Source organism: Garra rufa, chromosome 3 (genome assembly GCF_049309525.1).
Source record: "Garra rufa chromosome 3, GarRuf1.0, whole genome shotgun sequence".
In the NCBI taxonomy this organism is placed as follows: Eukaryota; Metazoa; Chordata; class Actinopteri; order Cypriniformes; family Cyprinidae; genus Garra; species Garra rufa.
Genome location: NC_133363.1, coordinates 41,128,905 through 41,151,155, shown reverse-complemented (window position 1 = coordinate 41,151,155; position 22,251 = coordinate 41,128,905). Strand labels below are relative to the sequence as shown.

General features: G+C 35.3%; 1 protein-coding gene across 1 annotated transcript in view; it reads right to left on the bottom strand.

Moving 5' to 3' along the window:
* Positions 1-18,149, bottom strand: part of cd81a (CD81 molecule a) — a 33,391-nt gene extending 15,242 nt beyond the window's left edge. Inside the window, exons 1-2 of the mRNA XM_073836163.1 lie at positions 17,947-18,149; positions 10,834-10,948 (exon numbers count right to left, since the gene is read on the bottom strand). Of these exons, the coding sequence (XP_073692264.1) occupies positions 10,834-10,948; positions 17,947-18,012 (181 nt within the window). The 5' untranslated portion in view covers positions 18,013-18,149. The remainder of the gene's footprint in view (positions 1-10,833; positions 10,949-17,946) is intronic.
* Between the last annotated feature and the right edge of the window lie 4,102 nt (positions 18,150-22,251).

Genomic DNA, 22,251 nt, shown 5'->3' with positions numbered 1-22,251 from the left:
ATTCATTCACTGCTTTCTTTACTGAAAGGAAAATGTGGGGATTTCTCCAGTGAATGAATCACAATAACATCCTTTCTGGAAAAAATTACTCAAATGTACCATACATGAGATTGCTATATATAATAAACAACATTTTTGTGGGGTTACCCTATATACTGGTTTTGCGGTTAGTGGTAGTTTAAATATTATAACACAGTGAATGTTTTATATTGAATTCCATTTAATCTATAATTTCAATTTAATGTTTTAAATAAATAAGATATTTTTAATTATTTTATTTTTAGAAATTAAGAAACTTTGTTTTAACAGGGTCATGATTCATGAACTGCCCTTTTTTATTATGTTGTACTGTTCTCTGAGGTCCACTTACAATGTTTTCAGGAATTTTGCATCAAAAACTTTTAATTTACATGTGTGAAGCATCTCAAACTCCATCTCTGCATATTGCTGTAAGTTAGGGTTTATTATAGCATTCATGTGGGAACACAACTAATGTAAATCAGTTATAAATACGCAAACACATATCTTTCTCAATATGCTAACTGTTCATCGCAGTTTCAACATAAAAGTTTGCACGTTTTGATTTCTACATATGCAAGAAATTACAGTGGCTGTAGCATACAGAAATGGTCCAATATTAAAGATTAAGTGGACATTCGAATTAAATGTTGTTTGCTCAATATTAAAGAAGGATTACATCACGCAGTAAAGTGTAAAAACAATCATCAGGCCATTGGCGCCCTTTACAGTCATGTGCTATAATACGTAATGTACATTAGCGCTTTCGTTTATAATACATTATGCATTTTAACAGTTTTGTTCAACAAAACCATATGATTACGTGCTTTCGATACTTCAATTCAAATTAGGGATGGCGAAAACTAAAAAATTTCTTGACCGACCACCGAGCCTCATTAGCCGGTTGAAACCGGTTAACCGATTAGTTTAAAATATGGTACGCTATTTGAAATAACAGCCGTTTCGAGCCGCGCCTGCAATTTCGCAACTCTGTCGCATCTCTCTGCCGCTCTGCCTCCCGCACACACTGCCACTCACGTCACTTTTTAAAAATCCCCTAGGATATTATTTTTGTTGAAATTAAACAAACGAGTAAATTACTATTTAAAAAATTGGTTGTTAGTAGGATTGGACCAGAATATTCAAATCGAATATTCGTTCGGTGGGTTGGCATTCGATTTTAAATGTTGAGATTCAATATTCGTTTTTTTTTTCCATACACCTTGCATCCCCCGCAAAACGGTTCTCATTTGCGCTTAAATATGAATGAAGAAGATCAGACTGCCGCGCCACTAACACAGAAACAGCAAAAAAAAAAAAAAAAAAAAAAAAAAAAGAGAGAGAAATTGAGTAATATTTGAGAGACACTATATAGTACAGTCGGGCCCACTTAAATGGTTTAAGCAAAACTAGGGCTGTGACTGTCGTAATGACAACTGCGCCTCTGCTTTAAATGCACGCATAAAGCTGACCGCAAAGCCCCAGCAAAAATAATTACCATGAATGTGTCGGGGGAAAAGTAGGGAGATATTTGAATTATTTATTAAAAAACTGGTATTTGACACAAAGATGAAGTTGATCCTGATGCCATTTGCTCATTGACGCGGCTTTAATACCTACATGCATATGCATTAGGCCTATAGCTATTGGATTTGGAAGAGTTTTGTTTTCGATTTGAATTATTTAAATTATTTTTTTTACAGTTTCGGATGATATATTAGTCTTACCTTTATGAGCAAAAATGAAGTTTCACATAGCGCTGGCTGGCGCTTCCATGTTCTGCAAAGCGTGCTTATATCTATGGGTTTTAATTGAAATCGTGATGACTTGGTCGTTACTTTAAAAAACAAAAACTTAAATTTAACAAATAAAAAGTGTTCCAAATATATGTCTAAATTAACTTTATAACCTAAATAAACGAAAATAAATGTAATCACTTTGCTATTAAAAACAGCAGCTGTGCAGTGGGGAAGAGAAAGAGAAAACAGACCGGTTCCAGTCGGACTTGGGCCAGTAATTCTGATGAGCTGTCGGAGAAGGTCCGGGCGAGGTTTTAGTAATGTTTGCAACGAATGTTTCTTAAATAACCGATTTAACATTATTATTTAGGCTAGATTCATATTTAAATGTATTATTTATTTGATTTATTTTAGCGTTTTGTAGGCTGATTGTTCACTGACGGAAGTGCTCAAATAAACAAGCACGTTTGTTAATAATGTTTGGGCCTCATTTATTTTGGGTTTCAACATAATATACATAGGCTGTGTATTTTATATAGGCTTATATACACAAACGTTATACAGTAGTCAACATTTGAAGTGGATCAAAAAAGTTAATCAAAAGTTGTCCTAAGATAAGAATGGGTATTCTTTTTGGTTTTAGGACAAATTTGATGAAAGGTTTTGATCCACTTCGAATGTTGACTACTGTATATAATGTATATATATATTTATTTATAAATAATTTAGATACGAATAATTTATTTATATATAAACACCGCGCCATTTTTTTCGTTCTTCTTTTATTTAAATAGCCTACCCTTCACGGTGCCAGTAATTACTGTGCTAATTTCTGATTTGGGAGTGATTTGTTTGTTAAAAATTTTTAGGCTAACGTTACCTTATTAAAAGTATTGCACTTAACAGACATGTGTGTTTTGTATCACTAGCGCGGTGTCCGTTCATGAAGCATATAAGCTCTGCCTGCGTGAGGCGCGTCGCATCCAGCAATGTTCTATTACAATTTATTAATTCTGAACGTGTGGTGTGTCCATATTGCACCAAAATGCAACACTGCACTCCCTCGGGTCCACAGCAAAAATCGTTTGGATGAACTGTTCTCGACATAATAAAAATGCAAACAGAAAGACATACAGAGATTCCTGCCTTTATTAGAGAGAAGAATATGTTCAGCCCCTCCCACCGAAGCTTCGAAGCTCAAAAAATGGTATTCGGACCAGCCCTAGTTGTTAGACCGTTGTGTTCTTTTGTGTTGACATGCAGATGTTTGGATAGGCCTATTGGCCCATGTGCGCCGTTGCGCGCAAAGTTTGTATATTTTAAACACTTCCGAGGATAGTGGGGGTCACGAGTCACTGGCACGGTTATTTTGGGGGTCGTGAGCTGAAAAGTTTGGGAATCCCTGGCCTAATAGACTGCAACATGATAAAACCAATGGATAAAACAGGCACCTTCAGAATGCGTAAAAGACGCACCGGCACTTTTTTTTTTAACCGACTACCGACAACTTTGACCGGTTAATGTTGATACGGTCAACCACCGGTCAAACGGTCATCGGTTAACATCCCTAATTCAAATAATTATTATCGCCTCATTGCTATTATCATTGTTGGGGAAAGTTAAGCATTACAAAAAAGTAATGCATTACAATATTGCCTTACTCCATAAAAAAGTAACTAATTATGTTACTTAGTCCTTTTTATGGAAAGTAATGTGTTACATTACTTTTGCGTTACTTTTTAAATCTGGGCAGGGCTTGCTTATTTGTTTTTAATATTAAAAGTTTGATTTTTAACAAATGTAAAAGCCCTTTCACACCAATAAGTGAAATGCATAAGCCTAAGGCTGAAGGAAAAGCAAATTCACGTCTGTACTGTACAACTGTAGGAGAAGGAAGTTCAACATGAGCAATGAGAAAAATTATGCACAAATGTTAATCTAAAGTAAATTTAGCTAATTAGTATGGTTGAATTGGATCAACAAAGGTCAGCAGCAAAGACATTGGTTAATAAAATGGGATTAAATACATAAAGGAAACAAAGTAACTGGCGTTACTTTTTTTGAAAAGGTAACTAAGATATTTAGATATTTTGTTGTTTATGAAAAAGTTACTTGAAAAAAGTAATCTGATTATGTAACTTGCGTTACTTGTAATGCGTTACCCCCAACACTGGCTATTATATATGTATATATGAGTTATGTATGTATTTAAGTAATTAAAGTCTATTGTTTAATTAGGTCTAAAAAAATTATAATTATCTGATTAATTGACAGAATAATTGACCGATTACTCGATTACCAAAATAATCATTAGTGACAGCCCTAATAACATTTAATAACATTTAATTTTTCCTAAAAACGAAAAATACATACACTAACATTCAAACGCGTGGGATCGAAAGATTTTTAAATGTTTTTGAAAGAAGAATTTATTTGTTTACAAACACAGTAAAATCAGTAATACTGTGAAATATTACTACAATTAAAAAAAGCTGTTTATTATTTGAATGTACTTTATAAAAATGTAATTTATTCCTGTAATGGCAAAGCTAATTTTCAACAGACATTATTTAGTCTTCAGTGTCACATGATCCTTCAGAAACAATTTAGTGCTCAAGAAACATTTTTTTTAAGTTAAAAACAATTCTGCTGCTTATTAATTTTGTTGAAACTGTAAAATATTTAAAAATAAAACGCTTGAATGGTAGCGTATAGCTTCACTTTTGTATTGCTTGAGTTATCAGTGTAAAACCAGCCTGGGACAGCAGCAAAATCCTTATTGTTGAGCCCTATGATTAGTTTGCAATGTGGACCCAAAGAGCCAGTACAGCTAAAAGAAACACTAATGGCATTGATGTCATATTTGTTTGAATCCAGAATTCCAAACTGTAGTGTTTAAGTACAGAAGCAGTCACTCATCTAATTTTGTTGCTATGGATACATCCCTCCCCTGCCATTATGGAATAATTGAGTCACCCGGGCAAGCTCCATTCCCCCTCACACTCAGCAGCAGGCACTTTCAGGAAAAAGCTAACCTGACCACACACCACCATGAGGCTTACACAGTGGCTGATGGGAATTGCTCAAGATAAGATAGGGAAACGAAGGGAAAGAGTCTTAAATGTTTGTTCAACAAAAACAATAATGAGTTGGATATTTTTAGTCACTGAGTTTGTGTTCACCTGAACATAACATATTCATGAGTAGTAAATATCACAACACTCATTTATGGAAATTAATGATTGACTACTATTTAATATTTATGAGAGCTTATTCTTTAACTGCATACTACAATGTAGCTACAAGACGAAGTGGTGACTATTAAAGCGAGCACAATTCTATTCAGAGCAAAAATCTTCCCCACCTGAAGCCGTCCACCGCTCTTTCTCTGATGGACTTGAGCTCTAGTTGTGTTCTCTCACATTACACTCCATAAAGAGCAAGGCAGGGTGAGTAGAGCTGCTGGCTGCAGGCCATTTCCTCACATTAAGATGTTGAGAGCTGTAATGTCTCATCTGCAGCTCCTTACATGGCATCTTTGCACTTTGCAGACAGACAATAGATCACAGTATACTTGTTGTGTTTCAACCTGAGTTCTAAATCACACTCTGTCAATCATCACTTGCATTGCGTCATTCCCGTAAATCTCTATTACACTGTTCTGCCAAGTGCATGTCATATCAAGGTACATTAACTCTTGAATTTGCTGATTCTCTGGCTTTGCTTTCAGATCTGCTACCTTACAGGAATTAGCAGCTGTATTTTTTCTGACAGCATTCTTTATATGGTTGCCATGTGTTAGGATGCCACAAATCTGAGTTTTACGTCTCGCCTTCATGCCCCCCCCAAACCACTGCCGCTCCCATAGTGCCTGAGTCCTCAGCTGTTCCCAGACATCTTGCAGGCCACCCGCTGGGCTTTTATAATAGCGGCTGTGTCTCACTGAAGCGCTGGACCTTGATGGTCAAAAGGTTAAGGCCCTTATATACTAACGGCAAAGTTTTTTTTCTTTTCGCTTAGGGGTAAAAAGTAGTTTGTAATACCCGAGGAGAGGTATACTTTAGCGATCAGTGGTGGTTATGGAAAGTTCTGTTTCTAACTACTGAAACAAAATCCAAACAAACTTAGTTTTGGCCTTAAATGAGGTCTCACCAGTTCTTCCAAAAAATATAAAAATACAAAACATGACATTAAGCTTTAGAATCTGACATTTTACTTAAGAGTTTTGTTTTGTCTCTAAATTCACCACATTCTCAGTAATGTTTTGCATATTATATGTATAATTTCCAGCTAATATAAAAAAGACTATTATTTTTAATTATTAGTATATTTTTATAAACTAAGAAATATGTTTTTTAAAGAAAAATACATAAACTACCATTAAAAAAAGAGTATATTAAATGTTTTCAAAAATTCATCAAGGCTGCATTTATAAGATCAAAAATACAGGAAGATAAATATTATTTTAATATAATTTACAATGTATTGTATTCTAAAATGCTGATTTGGTGCTCAATAAGCATTTCTTATAATTATAAATGTGGAAAACAGTTGTACAGCTTAATATTATTTGTGAAAATCTTGATACTTTTTAGGATTTTTGACAAATAGAAAGTTTAAATGTACAGGTTAAAATAAAAACAGTTTATAACATTTTTAAAGGTTCACCCAAAAATAAAGTATCTCTCATTAATTACTTATTCTCATGTTGTTCCAAACCTGTAAGACCTTCGTTCAACTTCGGAACACAAATTAAGATATTTTTGTTGAAATCCCAGAGCTTTCTGTCCCTGCATAGACAGCAATGCAACTGACACATTCAAGGCCCAGAAAGATAGTAAAGATATCATTAAACCAGTCCATGTTACGAGAATACTTTCTGTGCACAAAGAAGTTTAACCAGTGTTGTTTTTGACAACCATCTTAGATTTAGTCTTAGTCTTAGTCTTTTGGACTAAAATGCTTATTAGTTTTAGTCAAATTTTAGTCACTTCTATATGTGATAGTTTTAGTCCAATTTTAGTCGACGAAAAGTCATAAAGGTTTTAGTCAAGTTTTAGTCAGAAAAAGGGGGAAAAGTAGTCTTTTAACAAATTAATGTAGGTCAATAAGTATTTTGCTGTTGGGTAGTGTCACTTATAAGTTGTGAAAATAGCAGATCTATAGTTCAACACAATGTGAGCTTCCGGATTGACTATTTTCAACAATAATTACAATAATGAAGGAATGGTTTTAGACATAAAAGACATATATTTGAAATAATGTGCAAACTGCCGCCATCATGGTTAATTGTCTGTCTGTCTTAGTGACAACAATGTGACATGTTGAGCACGTGGTGGGCATAACCAAACAAGGATAGAATGCTAAAACGGCTTGCCATAGCCTACTAGTATGGCAAAGAGTATTTAATTAATGCTAAACGGCTTGCCATAGCGGCAGATACTTTTTAGGTTTTAATTGGCATGCACAATAAGCAGAAATGTCGTGCATTTTAAACGTCTGACGGACCACCCACTAACATTTTCGTCTATTCTCGTCTCGTCAACGAAAACTCACACACGTCTCGTCATGTTTTAGTCATCAAAGAGCCATTTTTATCTCGTCATCGTCTCGTTATCGTCATGAAAAAAAGTTGCGTCAACGAAATTATTTCGTCATCGTTGACGAAAACAACACTGAGTTTAACAATGTCCTTTTGGGCCTTGAACGTGTCAGTTGAACTGCTGTCTATGCAGGTTCAGAAACCTCTTGGATTTAATCAAAAATATCTTCATTTGTGTTCAGAAGATGAATGAAGGTCTCAAGGGTTTGAAATTACATGGGAGTGAGTAATGAATGGCAGAATTTAAATTTTTGGGTGAACTATCCCTTTAATGTTATTATTATTTTGTGAGATAAAGTATATAGTTTAAACTATATTTGACTTTTTGAGCTTAAAACTGATTGATGTTCATGATTGAGTGTTCTTCTAGCTCTCAAGCTAACTCCCCTGAACTCATACATGAATTAGCATTAAAACTGGCACAAAGGTGGAGATGGGGTGGTGAAGGGACGCCTGAAGAATTGTCACTGGTGTGAGTTAAGAGGTCATTTATACATGCTTACTCTTGCATTGTGAACGGCAGGATTAGATGAACATGCTCCACCCAAACCTTTGTTTAAAACTCCTATAAACTACAATTAGAAATGAGTTTAAAATTATATGAAACAAACATTTTGCTTCAAGCTACTCAGTGAGGGGTGTTAGCAATACTGTGTAAGCTACATTCACTTATACAGTACACCCAAGATGTACACACATAAACACACAGTTAGTCACATCTGTATCCAGCCCTGAATGTTCAGGAAATACTTAACATGACTCACTGGAATTTCACATTTTCCAAACCCTAAGCAGGGCCACACATATTAAACTCCTCCGTTTAGCACACAGAGCTGCAAAAATATTTCCAACTGAGTGAAATAAAAAAGAGATAATATTCTGCATTCCAGAAAAAATAAGTGTGTGTTGAGTGTGTTTATGTGTTTGATGTGGGTAGGGAATTGTGAAAGGGGCACAGAGAAGGAGAACATACAATACAAACCCTGTGTAATTGTGGCTCTTAAATGAGACTTTCCTGTTTCCATTAGTTATATGCTCATTAACAAACATGTCGAAAATACTAGGTTTCACTTTTGGATGAGTGTGAGCCACGTGTTTTCCATAAGGCAGGCAAAGAGATCTAGCTGAAAAAACCCTGGCAAATATCTTAAAGGCCAATGGATAAGAGAGGAAAAGGAAAAGAGAACAGTGTTTTCACAAATACGACAGGGAGGTTTATTTTACAGCCTGAGAAAGCAGACACCTGTACAGTGTCCATGTATCACAAGATAAAAAACACAAGCTTTTTTTTTTTTTTTTTTAAAGAGGTAGGCATATTGCAATGGTGAAACCACTCTATTTTCTCATATCTATTTTCAACCTATACTATGTCTACTTTTACGTAACAAACAATATTTATAATATTAATTAAAAATGTTTAGAATATATTTTTATTCCATATATTTTTATTGAATGTTGAATAAAAAAAAAACCTACATGACCTACACTGTCTTCCAGGTATAATTATGTTGAAAATATGGATAAACTATTCCTTTAAACCATTTTTCTTGACACTTCAGATATAGATAAGAGATTTCTCTCTTGAAATCCATGTCTTTGTAAATATTAGGTCTTATAATAGCTTTTACGTGAACTGGAGAATTGTTTACCCACTTGTTAACCTCTGTGCCTTAACAGGCACAAGGCCTTCCTGAATAAACAAAATGCTTTTAACAGTCGCCACCAGAAACAGCCCACTTGTGCATCTGTAAGAGTCCTTGACACTAACCTCTGACCAGGGGCGTAGCAACCGGGGGGGACGGGGGGGACACGTCCCCCTCACTTTTAGAAACAGGTGATTCTGTCCCCCGCACTTTTTTTGATCTAGCGCCAATATTTCTGCCCCTGGTCTCTGATTTGTTACTTAGATTTGAGTGAAGTAACATTTAGCCAATCACAGCGCGAATCTCTTGGGCGTCTGCCATGAGCTTCAAATCTTGTTGCTCTTGTAAACAGAATGTATTGTAGACCTTTTTCCTGAGTAAACGATGAGCGCCGCCATTACGAATTCTAACGTCAGATTGAATGCTTTTCTGTTCCGGTTTCCATAGGAACCCATTCAAATAGCGTCCATCTGTTTTTAATGTAGCTACCTTCCGCTGCTTCGTGTCATCTACACACTTATTAAGGTGAGGTACTGACAAATGACGGTCATTGCGACATTGCCAAGTGATGGCGCTATGGAGCCATGTGCTTTTTAAAAACATTTTAATAGGTTTAACATTAGTTTATTAGCTCGGAAATATACCCTAATTTGACTAGAAACAATGGAAATGCAAAGCATTATTTCAGTTAAGAGTCGGACTTACTTCCTTGTTCAGGAAAAAGGTCTATACTGTATTAACATCACCTTTGGGTCACATGACTATACTGTCCCCCCCACTTTTAAATTGGCTGCTACGCCCCTGCCTCTGACCTCACAAATGTCCAGGTGAACCATCCAATCAATTTTCCATGGATGTCAACTGATCTGTAGATTTGTGTTTGGAAAATCACTTGCCATCAATCACAGGGAAGAAACAGAACCATCTGTACTGTTGTGGAAACTTTAAAACCTTCTATACAGATACAAAACCATGAGCTTGTACTAAAGTTAGCATTTCTTCTGTTATGTGTTTCAACTGACTTCCCTTGTGGGTTAAATTACAAAATTCATTTGGGTGTGTGTCACTGCTAAGCTTCTCACCAATACAGTTATCCTCTAAGCTAAATATTTATTGAGAAAAAGTTCTCTTTCTTTATTTTTATACATTTGCCACTTCAAAACACAGAATATAAATGTGCAATAGGAATAACTGGACAAGAGCAGCATCTGTGTTTAACACTGTTGTGTTTAATCCTTAGTGGCAAAGAGTGACGCCAAAGACTGAAACCGAAACAATTTCTGTATTTAAATTTAGGCACTAGGTGACAAATTAAACCAGTCATTCAAAAGTTCTTCGAAAACAAGCTGCCTCTCAATATTCCAGCCGAACTAGCATCATTTATAGTCTAAGTGAAGTGTGTCCAGACATCCTGACTTGTTTACCTGTTGAACCTTTTCCAGGTTTTGTTTATAAAACAGATGCTGACACAGTTAAAAAGCACTAATAGAGAAGCATTAACTAAACATCACAGTTTCACTCAATTATTTCAGCATTCCAAAACCATAAATCTGAAAATTCTTTTTTTTTTTTGGCCAAATATTTTTGGTTACAAAAATTTTAGTGTATTGCTAATAAGAACTGCTTATAAAACATGTTTGCCACCCAGAGGAAAGACAGAACACTCAGATAATCCTGTGTAAAGAAATGTTTTCAAATGATTCATTTGACACTTTGTTAAAGTCAAGCCACTTTATGTGACCACAGTTCAGACTGAGAGATGAGAGATGGAAAATACAGACTCAGTGAGAAAAGAGTATAATAATGGGAAATGGAGAAACTGATCTCTTACTGATGTAGAAGGTGCTGGGTGCTTCTGTGCCCTCATACTTCAGTTCCAGAAGACTGCTGGTCTTATTGTCATGACGGAGCCAGAGAGAAACCCCCAAGATTACACATCCAGCCAGCTATAAAAAACAAACAAAAACAGAGTGAGAAAGAGGAAGAAAAACTTTAACACATTTAGTTAGTGTTGTTTATGGCACAAACAAAACCAGCAAGACCTTTTGTGAACTTTATACGCATTGTTTTTTCCTCATCTTTAAGCTTTTATATGTTTGGACACAAGATTCTTCTTCATCTAGACTCTAAAAGTGGTGCGTGGATGCATTGTGTCAGTCTCCATGGGTCTTTCTCTTGTAGTCTGCTTATTTTCCATTCAACAAAGAGAAAGAGAGACACATTCTGTGTAGCAGGGGGGAAGGCGGGATCTTGTTACAGACCCCATCCAGAGGCCCACAGTGCCGAGGGTTAAGAATATCAAAACATCACTGTACGCCACAGCAGTATGGTTGAGCCCGCTTTTCTCTTCACATGGCTCACAGTGATGAACATTCAGATGAGAGAGGCTCGTAAACACATGGCATATTCACGAGAGAGGGTGCTCACGGACTCTTGCGGCTAGGGGGAGGGAGAGATAGAAAAAGGGGGAAAAGGAAAGAGGGCGTAGGCAGCTGAGAAGACCATTTAAAGTAGCGCTACAATGTGTGGTATTGTATGCACGAGCAGTTAAGAAGCGGGAAAGTTCATGGTGGGGGAGGGGCGCCTGCGTGACAAGCAACAGAGGTTTATTTGGCTTTGTTTATATGGCTTTATTTACAGTGAAATCACTGTCGAATCAGACAAGAGCTGGGCCCTGAGAGCAGCTGGATCTCGTCAGGAATGCGTAAGCTCTGTGGAGGAATGCGGTGCGTAGATAAAGTACACCCGAGAACGCCAAGTACCTGGTGGGTGCCATTTGAAGCAAATAAGAATCGGCTATACTGCACAGGGGAGAGTCCCGGGAATGTGAGACATAGCAAAGGCCATTAGCAGGAATGCTGGGATGAGCAGAACTCTCAGTTCTGGCTGTGAAAACAATGGACTTGTACTTCCTTCCTCTCAATACTCTCATTCTGTAACCCTATTCGATCAAGCATCCAACACTCGAACCGGTACTACAGTACATCTGCGAACAGCTGCATCGCCACAGCTATTCACCCCAGGTCAAACCAAAAGGCATTTGTTGGTGCAGTTCTTACACACCACACCCCCCATAAAGGATCACAAGGGAGGCACTGAGCACTTTCTCTTCTCTCTAAATGTTTTTTTTCCCATGGTTATTGGTCTTGCACACCTGTTGATGTTAAAAGAAACCACAGCCCCTTTACAAAACCAAGACAGAGGATTTTGAGCATTGTTATCTGTAACTGAAAATAAAACGATTCAAATTGTTTTTGTCAATTGAAAGAAAGCTGAAAAAAGATCAAGAGATGAAAAAGGTAAACTAAAAATATATATGTATAAATGTTGCTTTGCCAACAAATTAAAATCAAATAAATTTAAGTTCAAGTACTAAAATTACTCAAAATAAAACAAATAAACTAAAACATAATAGAAATAAATAGAAAAATAGAAAATACTATAATAGTATACAATTAATTATGGCAGCTCGTTTTAAGATAATCATGACTTTTTTTCTTGCAATTGCGAGTTTACATCTCGTAATTCTGAGATATAAACTCAGTATTGTGAGTTATAAAGTCAGAATTGTGAGATATAAACTTGCAAATTCTGAGAAATAAAGTCAGAACTGCATTATATAGACACAATTGTGGGTTATAAAGTCACAATTCTGAAAAATACAGTCACAATTCTGAGAAATTAAGTCAGAATTGTGAGATATAAACAATTCATATTTTTTTCTCAGAACTGCAAGTTTATATCTTGCAATTGTGACTTTATTTCTCAGAATTGCTAGTTTATATCTCACAATACTGACTTTATAACATGGATATAAACTTTTTTCCCCCACTCAAAATTGGACGTTATTGAAGTTTATATATCAAAATTCTGAGAAAAAGTCAAAATTGCGGGCAAAAAAGTCAGAATTGTTTAGTTTCTATTGTTTTTATCTCGCAATTTTGCCTTTATTTCTGGCAATTGTGAGTTTATATCATGCAATTCAGAAAAAAAGTCTAAATTGTAAGATAAAAAGTCACATTTTTTTTTATTATTCAGTGGGAGAAACATGTTTTCATAAGTAATAGCATAATAACCTCACAGAAATATAATTTCATGCAATACAAAGAGTATACTTGGACATTTTAACTTGCCTAATCTTGTGCACCAGCATGCTGGATATTGTGTGGAGCTGTTTAACCACAAACAATTTTTGAATTAGGAACTTTCTCTCCAGCTAAACATAGCAGAGAAAAACTTTTCCACTGAGGGGTAAAAGTGTGAGAGAAAGAGTTCCTTCCATTTCCCTTTCTGTCTTTCTCACTCTCTCCAAAGGCCAGATAGGCCCATTCCAGAGCTCAGGCAGCCTGCTGCTTAGCAACTGAGTAAACAGAGGCCCAGCCAAAGGGAGAGGTTTTGAAATGATGGTTCTTGGAGAAGCTCTGTCACTTTAAGCAAGCCGTCCTCGGTGGATTCCACATTACATTCACTCATAATGAGTTCGGGAATATCTGAGTAAACAGAGATTCCCCTAAGCACCACAGTTTCTAGTTGACCAGAGGTGTCAGGGGGAGTAAGCCATAATTCTTGTGGGGCGATCTGGAGGCATTCTCCGTTCTCAGTTTCCATACTTTAACTGAATTTATGTAGGAAAAAGCAGGAAATGCCATTTATTTTGTAGAGCTGAACACAAGGATTAATTTAATAATAATCTATTTGTCATACAGGATATTTTGCCATATTACAAGCTATTACAGGCAATAATACGGCAATCCACGCTATAATGCTTTAAAAAAGGCTGAGTATGATCATAAACACTTTTACTGATTGAATTACAACTTTGTTGTCATTTTATTGTAAATTTAAAAATATCAAACAGCCTTTTTACACAGAAAAAAACATGGACAGTGACTACTCAATCAATGCAGAATTGACAATCACAAAATGCTTGGTGATTAAAGGCTACATTTGCTGTATAAATCTGTTGTTTAAAAAAGCAGTTCTGCAGAGTGCAAAAAGTTAATACTAAGTTGGCATGAAACTGCAATCTTTTATTTTTTATTGTAACTTTTATCTAAGTGAAACTGCTTCTCGAATGAGAAAAAAATGTGGGGAGGGATTTGATTTTATCTTTTAGGAAATGATCAGAATGTTTGCTAACACTTAAATTGTTTCATGTGAGTGACAGTGACAGGTTAATGGTAATTACCCAGCCCTCACAGTAATATACATTGGGATGTTGTGAGAAGACAGGCACAATAATGGTTGCATATGAATTTGCATATAATTGAATAAATGAAAAAAGATGTGCACAGATACATTTTTAATCATAAACAATGCAACATTCCATTAAAAATACACATTTTTATTTTGTGGTGACTTTAAGACTTTAAGATAAATATTTTTTTCTTTTTGTATAATTCAACTATTTAATTATGAATGGTAAACTAACACAGAAAATATACATTTCATATGACACAGTATCTAATCTAATGTATTTTGCAATCAAAACAGAAACTACAGAGTGAAAAAGACAACATAACTAGCAACTGACTGATTAAGACAAACCCCAAAAACCAAAGGAAAGTAGTCAGCATGCAGATAAACATTTGCATTCATGCTTCGAAAAGACATTTATCCAAAGTGACTTACTTTGCATATAAGGCATACATTTGAACTTCCTGAGAATCAAACCAATGACTTTGGTGTTGCTCTAGTGTTTGAGATACCCGTTGAGACGATTACCATCACGACAAACCTGTACAAACACCTGGTAATGGCCTACTATGTTTATGGTTTTTTACTGGTTTAAACTTGATTATATAAAACCTACCAGCTATAGCACATGTTTTTAGAGAACACAAGAACAAAAGATTTTTTGACTAATTACATAAACATCTTCCCTTAAGATCTCATGCTCTGAATATTTTCAGTCTGGTTAGCAGTGTTTTATTTTATTTTATTTTACCCAAGTGTTTTACTGCATTTTTGCAGACCAGAACAGCAATATTTTGAGAATTACCTTCCTGATAGGGAAGGAAGTGTGACCCTGAGGTGAAGAATAATAGAGGACAGTCACAAGGTTTGTGCACATACACAAATGTAATCATTTTGAATTATAATAATAGCCTAGGCGTAATAACTAGGCAATTATTACAGAACAACACACACTTCCTCAAATGCATAAGGCTGATTGGTGCAATTTGCACATACTGTATTACCAGCAACAGCACGTTCATGTAAACTATCAATGACTAATTACTGAACACAGACCACATTAATAATAACCATTTTGCTTATAAGCTATACAGTAGTCCTAACACAAGTACAGTTTACTCTATTTCTAGAATACTCATCACAGGAAAACCAGCTATAAACTATTTTAGTAGAGGCCAATGCCATGGATAGAGTATGCAAAAATATTTTGCACCACGTTGCTTAATATTTCCTGCAACATGACGAAATTAGCATCCACCCTCCCACACACACTTCTCCTTATCTCTCACGCACAGTTATCAGCCTGTGTATGGGTCTTAAAATCAGAGCCCCCTTCTCATACCTCTCCCTTCTGTTGCCAGCAGTCTGGTGTGGCTTCTATTTTTGACCCATGACCCAGTGTGAGGTGGTTGTAGAATGTTTGGCATGTCAAAGCATGAGTCTCATAAGCAGATCCCCAGACCTTCTGTCAAAACCCCGCACCCATTCCCCATTAACCACAATGTACTGTCAAACTCATCCTATGGGCTTGGCAGTGGACTCTAAAATCTAACATCTTCTTTACAGGTATTTTTGCCACCACCATCTCTATGGGTCAGTTCTCAAAGCAAAATTCCTCAAGGTAGGAACTGGAAGCCATCATGCTGTTTTGCCATGTACATTCACACATGAGGGGTCGCACCACCTGTTGGTCCTGTAGAGAAACCAGCATGGGTGTTAAACCCATTAGCCAGCGGGAAAATATGCCTCTGCTTTATGGTGAAGTTGGTTACTTGTTTCACCACAAGGTTCTTATTGGCTTTATAGAGTTAGTTCACCCAAAAATGATAATTCTGCCATTAATTACTTTCCCTCATGTCGTTCCAAACCTGTAAGACCTTCGTTCGTCTTCAGAACACAAATTAAGATACTTTTGATGAAATCCAAGAGCTCTCTGACCCTCCATAGACAGCAAGGGTCCTTCCACATTCAAGGCCCAGAAAGGTACCAAGAACATTGACAAAAACCAGTGGTTCAATCGTAATTTTATGAAGCTACGAGAATACTTTTTGTACGAAAAACAAACAAACAAAAATAACAACTTTATTCAACAATTATTCTTCTCTGCGTCAGCCTAGTGCGATTTTGCACACGCTTTCGTCTAAATGTAAACAAAGTGCAGCGCACACATGTTCTACGTCAACATCATGTGTTGTTTACATGCGAGGAAAGAAAATGGCGCTATAGGTCATAAAGCTCTGGGATTTCATCAAAAATATCTTAATTTGTGTTTCAAAGATGAACTAAGGTCTTACGGGTTTGGAACAACATGAGGGAAAGTAATTAATCACCGAATTTTCATTTTTCGGTGATCAAACCCTTTATTTTATGTTCAAAAGCTGTTGATATGTCGTCCACTGCTTTAAATGCTCAAGCTCTTTAAAGTCAGCTGGACTCTGACTGACTGCCAATGTTTTTAATCATTCATCAGCTGGAAGAAATAGTTCTGAAAGTGATTCAAACAATATCGATCCTCTTTGTTGTTATGTTATAACTTTGGTTTTGATTATTAGGAGCGTGAGCTGCACTTATGTTGTCTGCTGCTTGAAATGCTCAAGCGTGGATTCTAATTGGTTTCCAATGTTTTTCAGCTTGAAAACAACGATTCCAGCGATTTTGTTCCGCTGTCGTTACTGTTAAAGCTTTAAGTGGACTTTGCTATTCTCATAGAATTAGAACGATAATTAAAACTTATAGACATAGCCTAGTTATCGTGCTTAGTGTGAAAGGGCCTGAACTTTCTGGGAAGAAAAAGAAGAAAAGTTTAGCTTTAGCACTTATCATCCTGTGATAGCTTCTTACGAAATTACCAATGTAGTTATGCAATACTCTTACTTCTTTGGTTTAAAAAACACCTACCAAGAGACTCATTTGTACAATGAAAATTGAGCCGATTAATCGGACAGATTTTGAGAGGACAATTTAGCAATTTAAGATATACACTGGAACACTGTACACTTCTCAAAAGATCCATCATGATTGATTTTTTTATCTAGACAGTTTAGTAAGAGTAAATTCCGAAAAGGAAATGAGTCAAAAGCCCCACTTGGTTGAAGAAGGAGCGGTCAACATGACTAGTATGGCTATTACACACTGCCATGATGAACCCAAACTCTTAACAGGGTCTGGCTGGGTGGAATATTTTATTGCTATTCACTTTTCCAGGTTCTTTTCCAAACTGCAGCCAGTGGGAGGGACCAGACAAAGGCAATTTTATTACTGCGCTGTTTTATTACTTTATTGTGTCGCCGAATGTTGTGAAATTTAAAGCAAGTTCAAGAAAGTAACGTTAGTAGGTTTGACGGGTAGGCTATAATAAAAAAAAAAAACGAGACTAGTCTTTGTGGAGAGTTTTAATAGACAATCTTGTTGCTGGACTCCTCGCCCCTTGTCCGTTATTTTCGCCGTGAGATCGAAAAAAATCACTTTACTGTGCGCCGTTTTGATCATTTTGTCTTAGCGATTTTATAATAAACATGCATTTTCTACATAAAACATCTGTATCTGAAACAATTTCATTTGTTGTGAATTAGTCAAAGCAGAAGTTACAGGGTCATCTACGTTTTCCGTAAACAAATTAGCGGCGCGGTTTAAATTCCTGGTTATAACGGTTGAAAACATGAAGGATAAACAATATTTATAATAGAAAACCAATGGCGGTTTCTCAGGCCAGACACAGGACCACCGCTCGAAATGAATGACCACTTACCCAGAAGATGAAATTAAAGAAGAAAAGCATGTATTTGATGCATTTCGTGCAGCCTTCCACGCCCATGGTGTCGGTTTCTGGAAGATGTTTTTAAAGCCGGTTAACGAAGAAGTGTCTCGATGAAACAGCCGTTATGCAGTGCTCGCGCAGACTAAACTCCAATCTCCGTGTGTGTTGCTGCTTGGATTCAGTCGACGTAAAAAAACGGGCAACACCCAGTTTCCTCCCCCTTGGAGAGTCCCCCTAAACACGACCGAATAACAACATAGAGACAGTACAAAAATAATCATTATTAAGTAGACCAGTGAGAAGATTAAAATAGATCAGCTGCCTAATTCGTAATAATCATCAGAATTCAAGGTTCGGTGTTCATATTATTAAACATTTTGATCTGTCTCATTACAATTATTTCAAAAGAAGTGCTCTCTTATCCTCTGACACCGCCTTTAAAGTAGTATTGGGTCGTTTAAATTACTATATCAATGTCCTTTGTTGCAAGTGGGACTGAAGATTTAAACAATGAGAAGGGTATAAATTACACCTAGCATAATAGCCATGTTTACAGAATACTTGCCTTTTATTCATGCAGCATTAGTGTATGTCTCCACCTTGTGGCTGAGAAGGAAACAAAGCTTAGAAAGTACAGCTGGTGCACTGTATGATAACCATTTTGTAAGGTGCTAAAACAAAGACAACAAAAAAGATGTTTTATATTCTCACGTGAAATATGTAACACTAACTCTTACAACAAGGACATTATTATACCAACGTCTATACATTATGACGCTTAATTATGGTATTTAATATCAAGATAAAATGTAATAAATCACGTTTTTATCCATATATTTCATGCCCTAGCTTTATTTTTGATTGTCCCTAAAATACAATGCTTTAAATGAAATATAATGTTAGTTATAAACATATGACCGAAAGTATAAAATACAGATCAAAAGTTTTTGAACAGTGAAATTTGTATTGTTTTTTTTTAAAGAAGTCTCTTCTGCTCACCAAGCCTGCATTTGTTTGATCCAAAGTACAGCCAAAACAGTAAACGTTTGAAATATGTTTACTATTTAAAATAACTTAATAGTAAAATAATTATAATTATAATAATAAATAATTATTTCTGTGATTTCAAAGCTTTCAAATTTTTCAAAGTTCTAGCATCATTTACTCCAGGCACATGATCCTTCAGAAATCATTCTAATATTCCGATTTGATGATCAAAAACATTTATTATTAAAATGTTTTATTGTTAAAAAAGGGGAATAGATTTTTTTAAGTTTCTTTGATGAACAGAAAGTTCAGAAGAACAGCATTTATCTGAAATAGAAATCTTTTGTACATTATATATGTCTTTATCGTCACTTTTGATCAATTTAAAGCATCCTTGCTAAATAAAAGTATTAATATCTATAATATAATATGTATTATATTATACTGACTGCAAGCTTTTGAATGATATATAGTGTATAATGTTACAAAAAGCTTTTTATTTCAGATAAATGCTGATCTTTGGATCTTTCTATTGAATTAATCAAATTAATCTATTAATCAAAGAATGAATAGAAAACTCAACTGTTTTAAACATTGATAATAATAATTATAATAATAAATGTTTCATAAACAGCAAATCATCATATTAGAATCGTTTCTAAAGGATCACGTGACACTGAAGACTGGAGTAATGATGCTGAAAATTTATAATAGAGAATAAAATTCAAATAGAAAATATAAAGGTAGATCTTGTAGAGACTGTTTAAATTTACATTTAAAATGCTTATAAAATAATTAATGCATCTATTTTATCATCATGAATTTCAGCAAAAGATTAGGATAACTTCTGCGCTGTCAAAAAACGTTCTACCGCTAGATGTCACTAATATTCTCATTATAGCATCAGATAACATAGTGACAAGTAGAAAGGTTAGTATCTGCAGTACAGCATATAGCCTATCTTGCGTTTATGAATACAGTTTTTATTGAATAATTTTTATATTATATTTTAATATGATAAATTCGCCTGCTAAGATAGTTTTAAAGCTCTTTTAATTATGACGTCCTACCTGATCCAACACAGAAATCTTTCTTCATTCCCTTTTTTGTTTTATCATGATAAAAGTTATGATATCATAACAAAGGTTTGTGATATATGAATCAATTCGATTGTTATTACAAGCAGTAGATGAATGCTAAAGCTGTTGAACGTTTTGGCTGCCGATGATAATTCCTTCCCCATAAGAGTTAATGGGTTTCTGACAGTGGAGGTGATGCCCATGGGACCACGCACCAACAACCCACCAGTGTGAGTGGACATTATCTTTCCTTTGAAGCCTAATTGCTTTTCCTCCTCAGCAGAACAGGATAATTTGGGATAAATCCCATTATGTGTTTTCTGAGACGAAGCACATACTGTAATCTGCCTTGAAGTTGTCAGGAATGATGATTTGAAAAAGAAACAGCAAAACGGGAACTGAAAACAGGCCTAGTCACCAATAATATGATTTCTTAATAAGTTAGATCAAATGATTGATTACATAATTACAAGTAGTGACATCTGAACTTTTAAAAAATGTTGCATGATTTCAAGTTATTGTGATGCTTTCTGAAGGCCTAAAAATTAACAGTTGTCTGACAATTAATAGACTGACATCGTTTTTCCTTCTGGAACATCAGTGAGCATTTGTACCTATTGTAATAGTTGCATATGAGTCCCTCAGTTGTCCTCAGTGTTAAAAGATCGATCTAAAAATCACACAGTCATTGTTGGAAAGGGTTCAAATACACAGAAATGCTGGAAAACCAAAGAATTTGTTGGACCTGAAGGATTTTTCTGAAGAACAGCAGGCAGTTTTAACTGTTCAGGACAAACAAGCGACTCATGAACAACTATCACTAAACAAAAAAGCACAGCTCATTCAGGTGACAACATGGTATTAAGAATCAAGGGGATGTAAGCTTCTGAACGGGGTAATTTTTTTTTTTATAAATGTAACTATCATTTTCTCTTGTGGACCATATGTAAACATATTTTATGTGAAAAATGTATTTAGGTCAGTACTAAATAAACAATAACATGCATTTTGTATGATCCCTCTTATTTTTTTGCAAATTCTGAAAGGGTGATGGAAACTTTTTACCCGAACTGTACATATTAGTAAGCATATAGATTCACACTGATGTTAGCATTTAGGTTTCTTGGAATTAAGTCTTCGCAGGGCATTTTCAAACAATTTATGTCAAATACTTTAATTAAATACATTTTCAATCTGCAACAATTAGCCTACAGTAATTTACAAAATCAAATGAACTTCAAGTACAGTCTAACTGCAAATAAATAATAAAATGCAAAAGAAATTTAAATAATTTGCAAGTCATATTGTCACATACAGTCTTAAAAATAAAGGTTCCAAAAGTGTGTTTTTGCAGTAATGACATTACTGTCACAACTTTCTGTGAACAGTTCTTAAAATAATCATTTTGAAGATCATTTAAAAAATCTTTTTTGACTATAAAGAACCTTTTCTGCATTTGAAAGGTTCCATGGATGTTCAAGGTTCTTCATAGAACCATTATGCTAATAAAGAACCTTTATTTTTAGAAGTGTAGTAGATCACAGTAGCCTATCCACCTTATTTTTCGGTGCAGAAGTAAGCTGTTTTCTGATAATGTGTTAGACTTCTGGTTCATAAGCTGCCGTAGGGAAATAACGAGAAGAATAACGAAGTGCAGTAAAATTGCACTACAAACCATTGTGTTCATATTTAAGATATTACATTAAAATAATATGATAAAACACCCAAGTGTGCAATATCAAAGCAGCAAAATGAGCTTTTTAATACAGATAAAAACTGCTGAAGGCCAGACACATTAAATTTACAAATGGCCGTGCCATTTTTCCGCCTCTAATGGAAAAATTTGGATACAATACTTTTTATGTTTTAGTATGGGAAGGATTTACATCCAGTGTTTTAAAAGTTGATTTCATATTTTATTCAGGAAAATATCTCTACTTTAATTGTCCCCAATTTTAAATATAAACCCTATGTGATTTCAGACTCTGACTCACACTTAATATTATAATTTATTCTCTAGAGTTTCATTTTAGCAAATATGTTTTAGGCTACAGAGCAGTGCGTATACGCTCATGCAAACCTGCAGAAACTGCGTAATGAGGGAAAGAATAGCATGGCGCAGCAGTTTTTCATGCTCTGTCTTCTCAAAAATATTGCATGTCGTTTTGAATGTCGGCTTTCCACCGTCTGCAACCATCCTAATATCTAATCTAGTGCACGCGTCGACTCA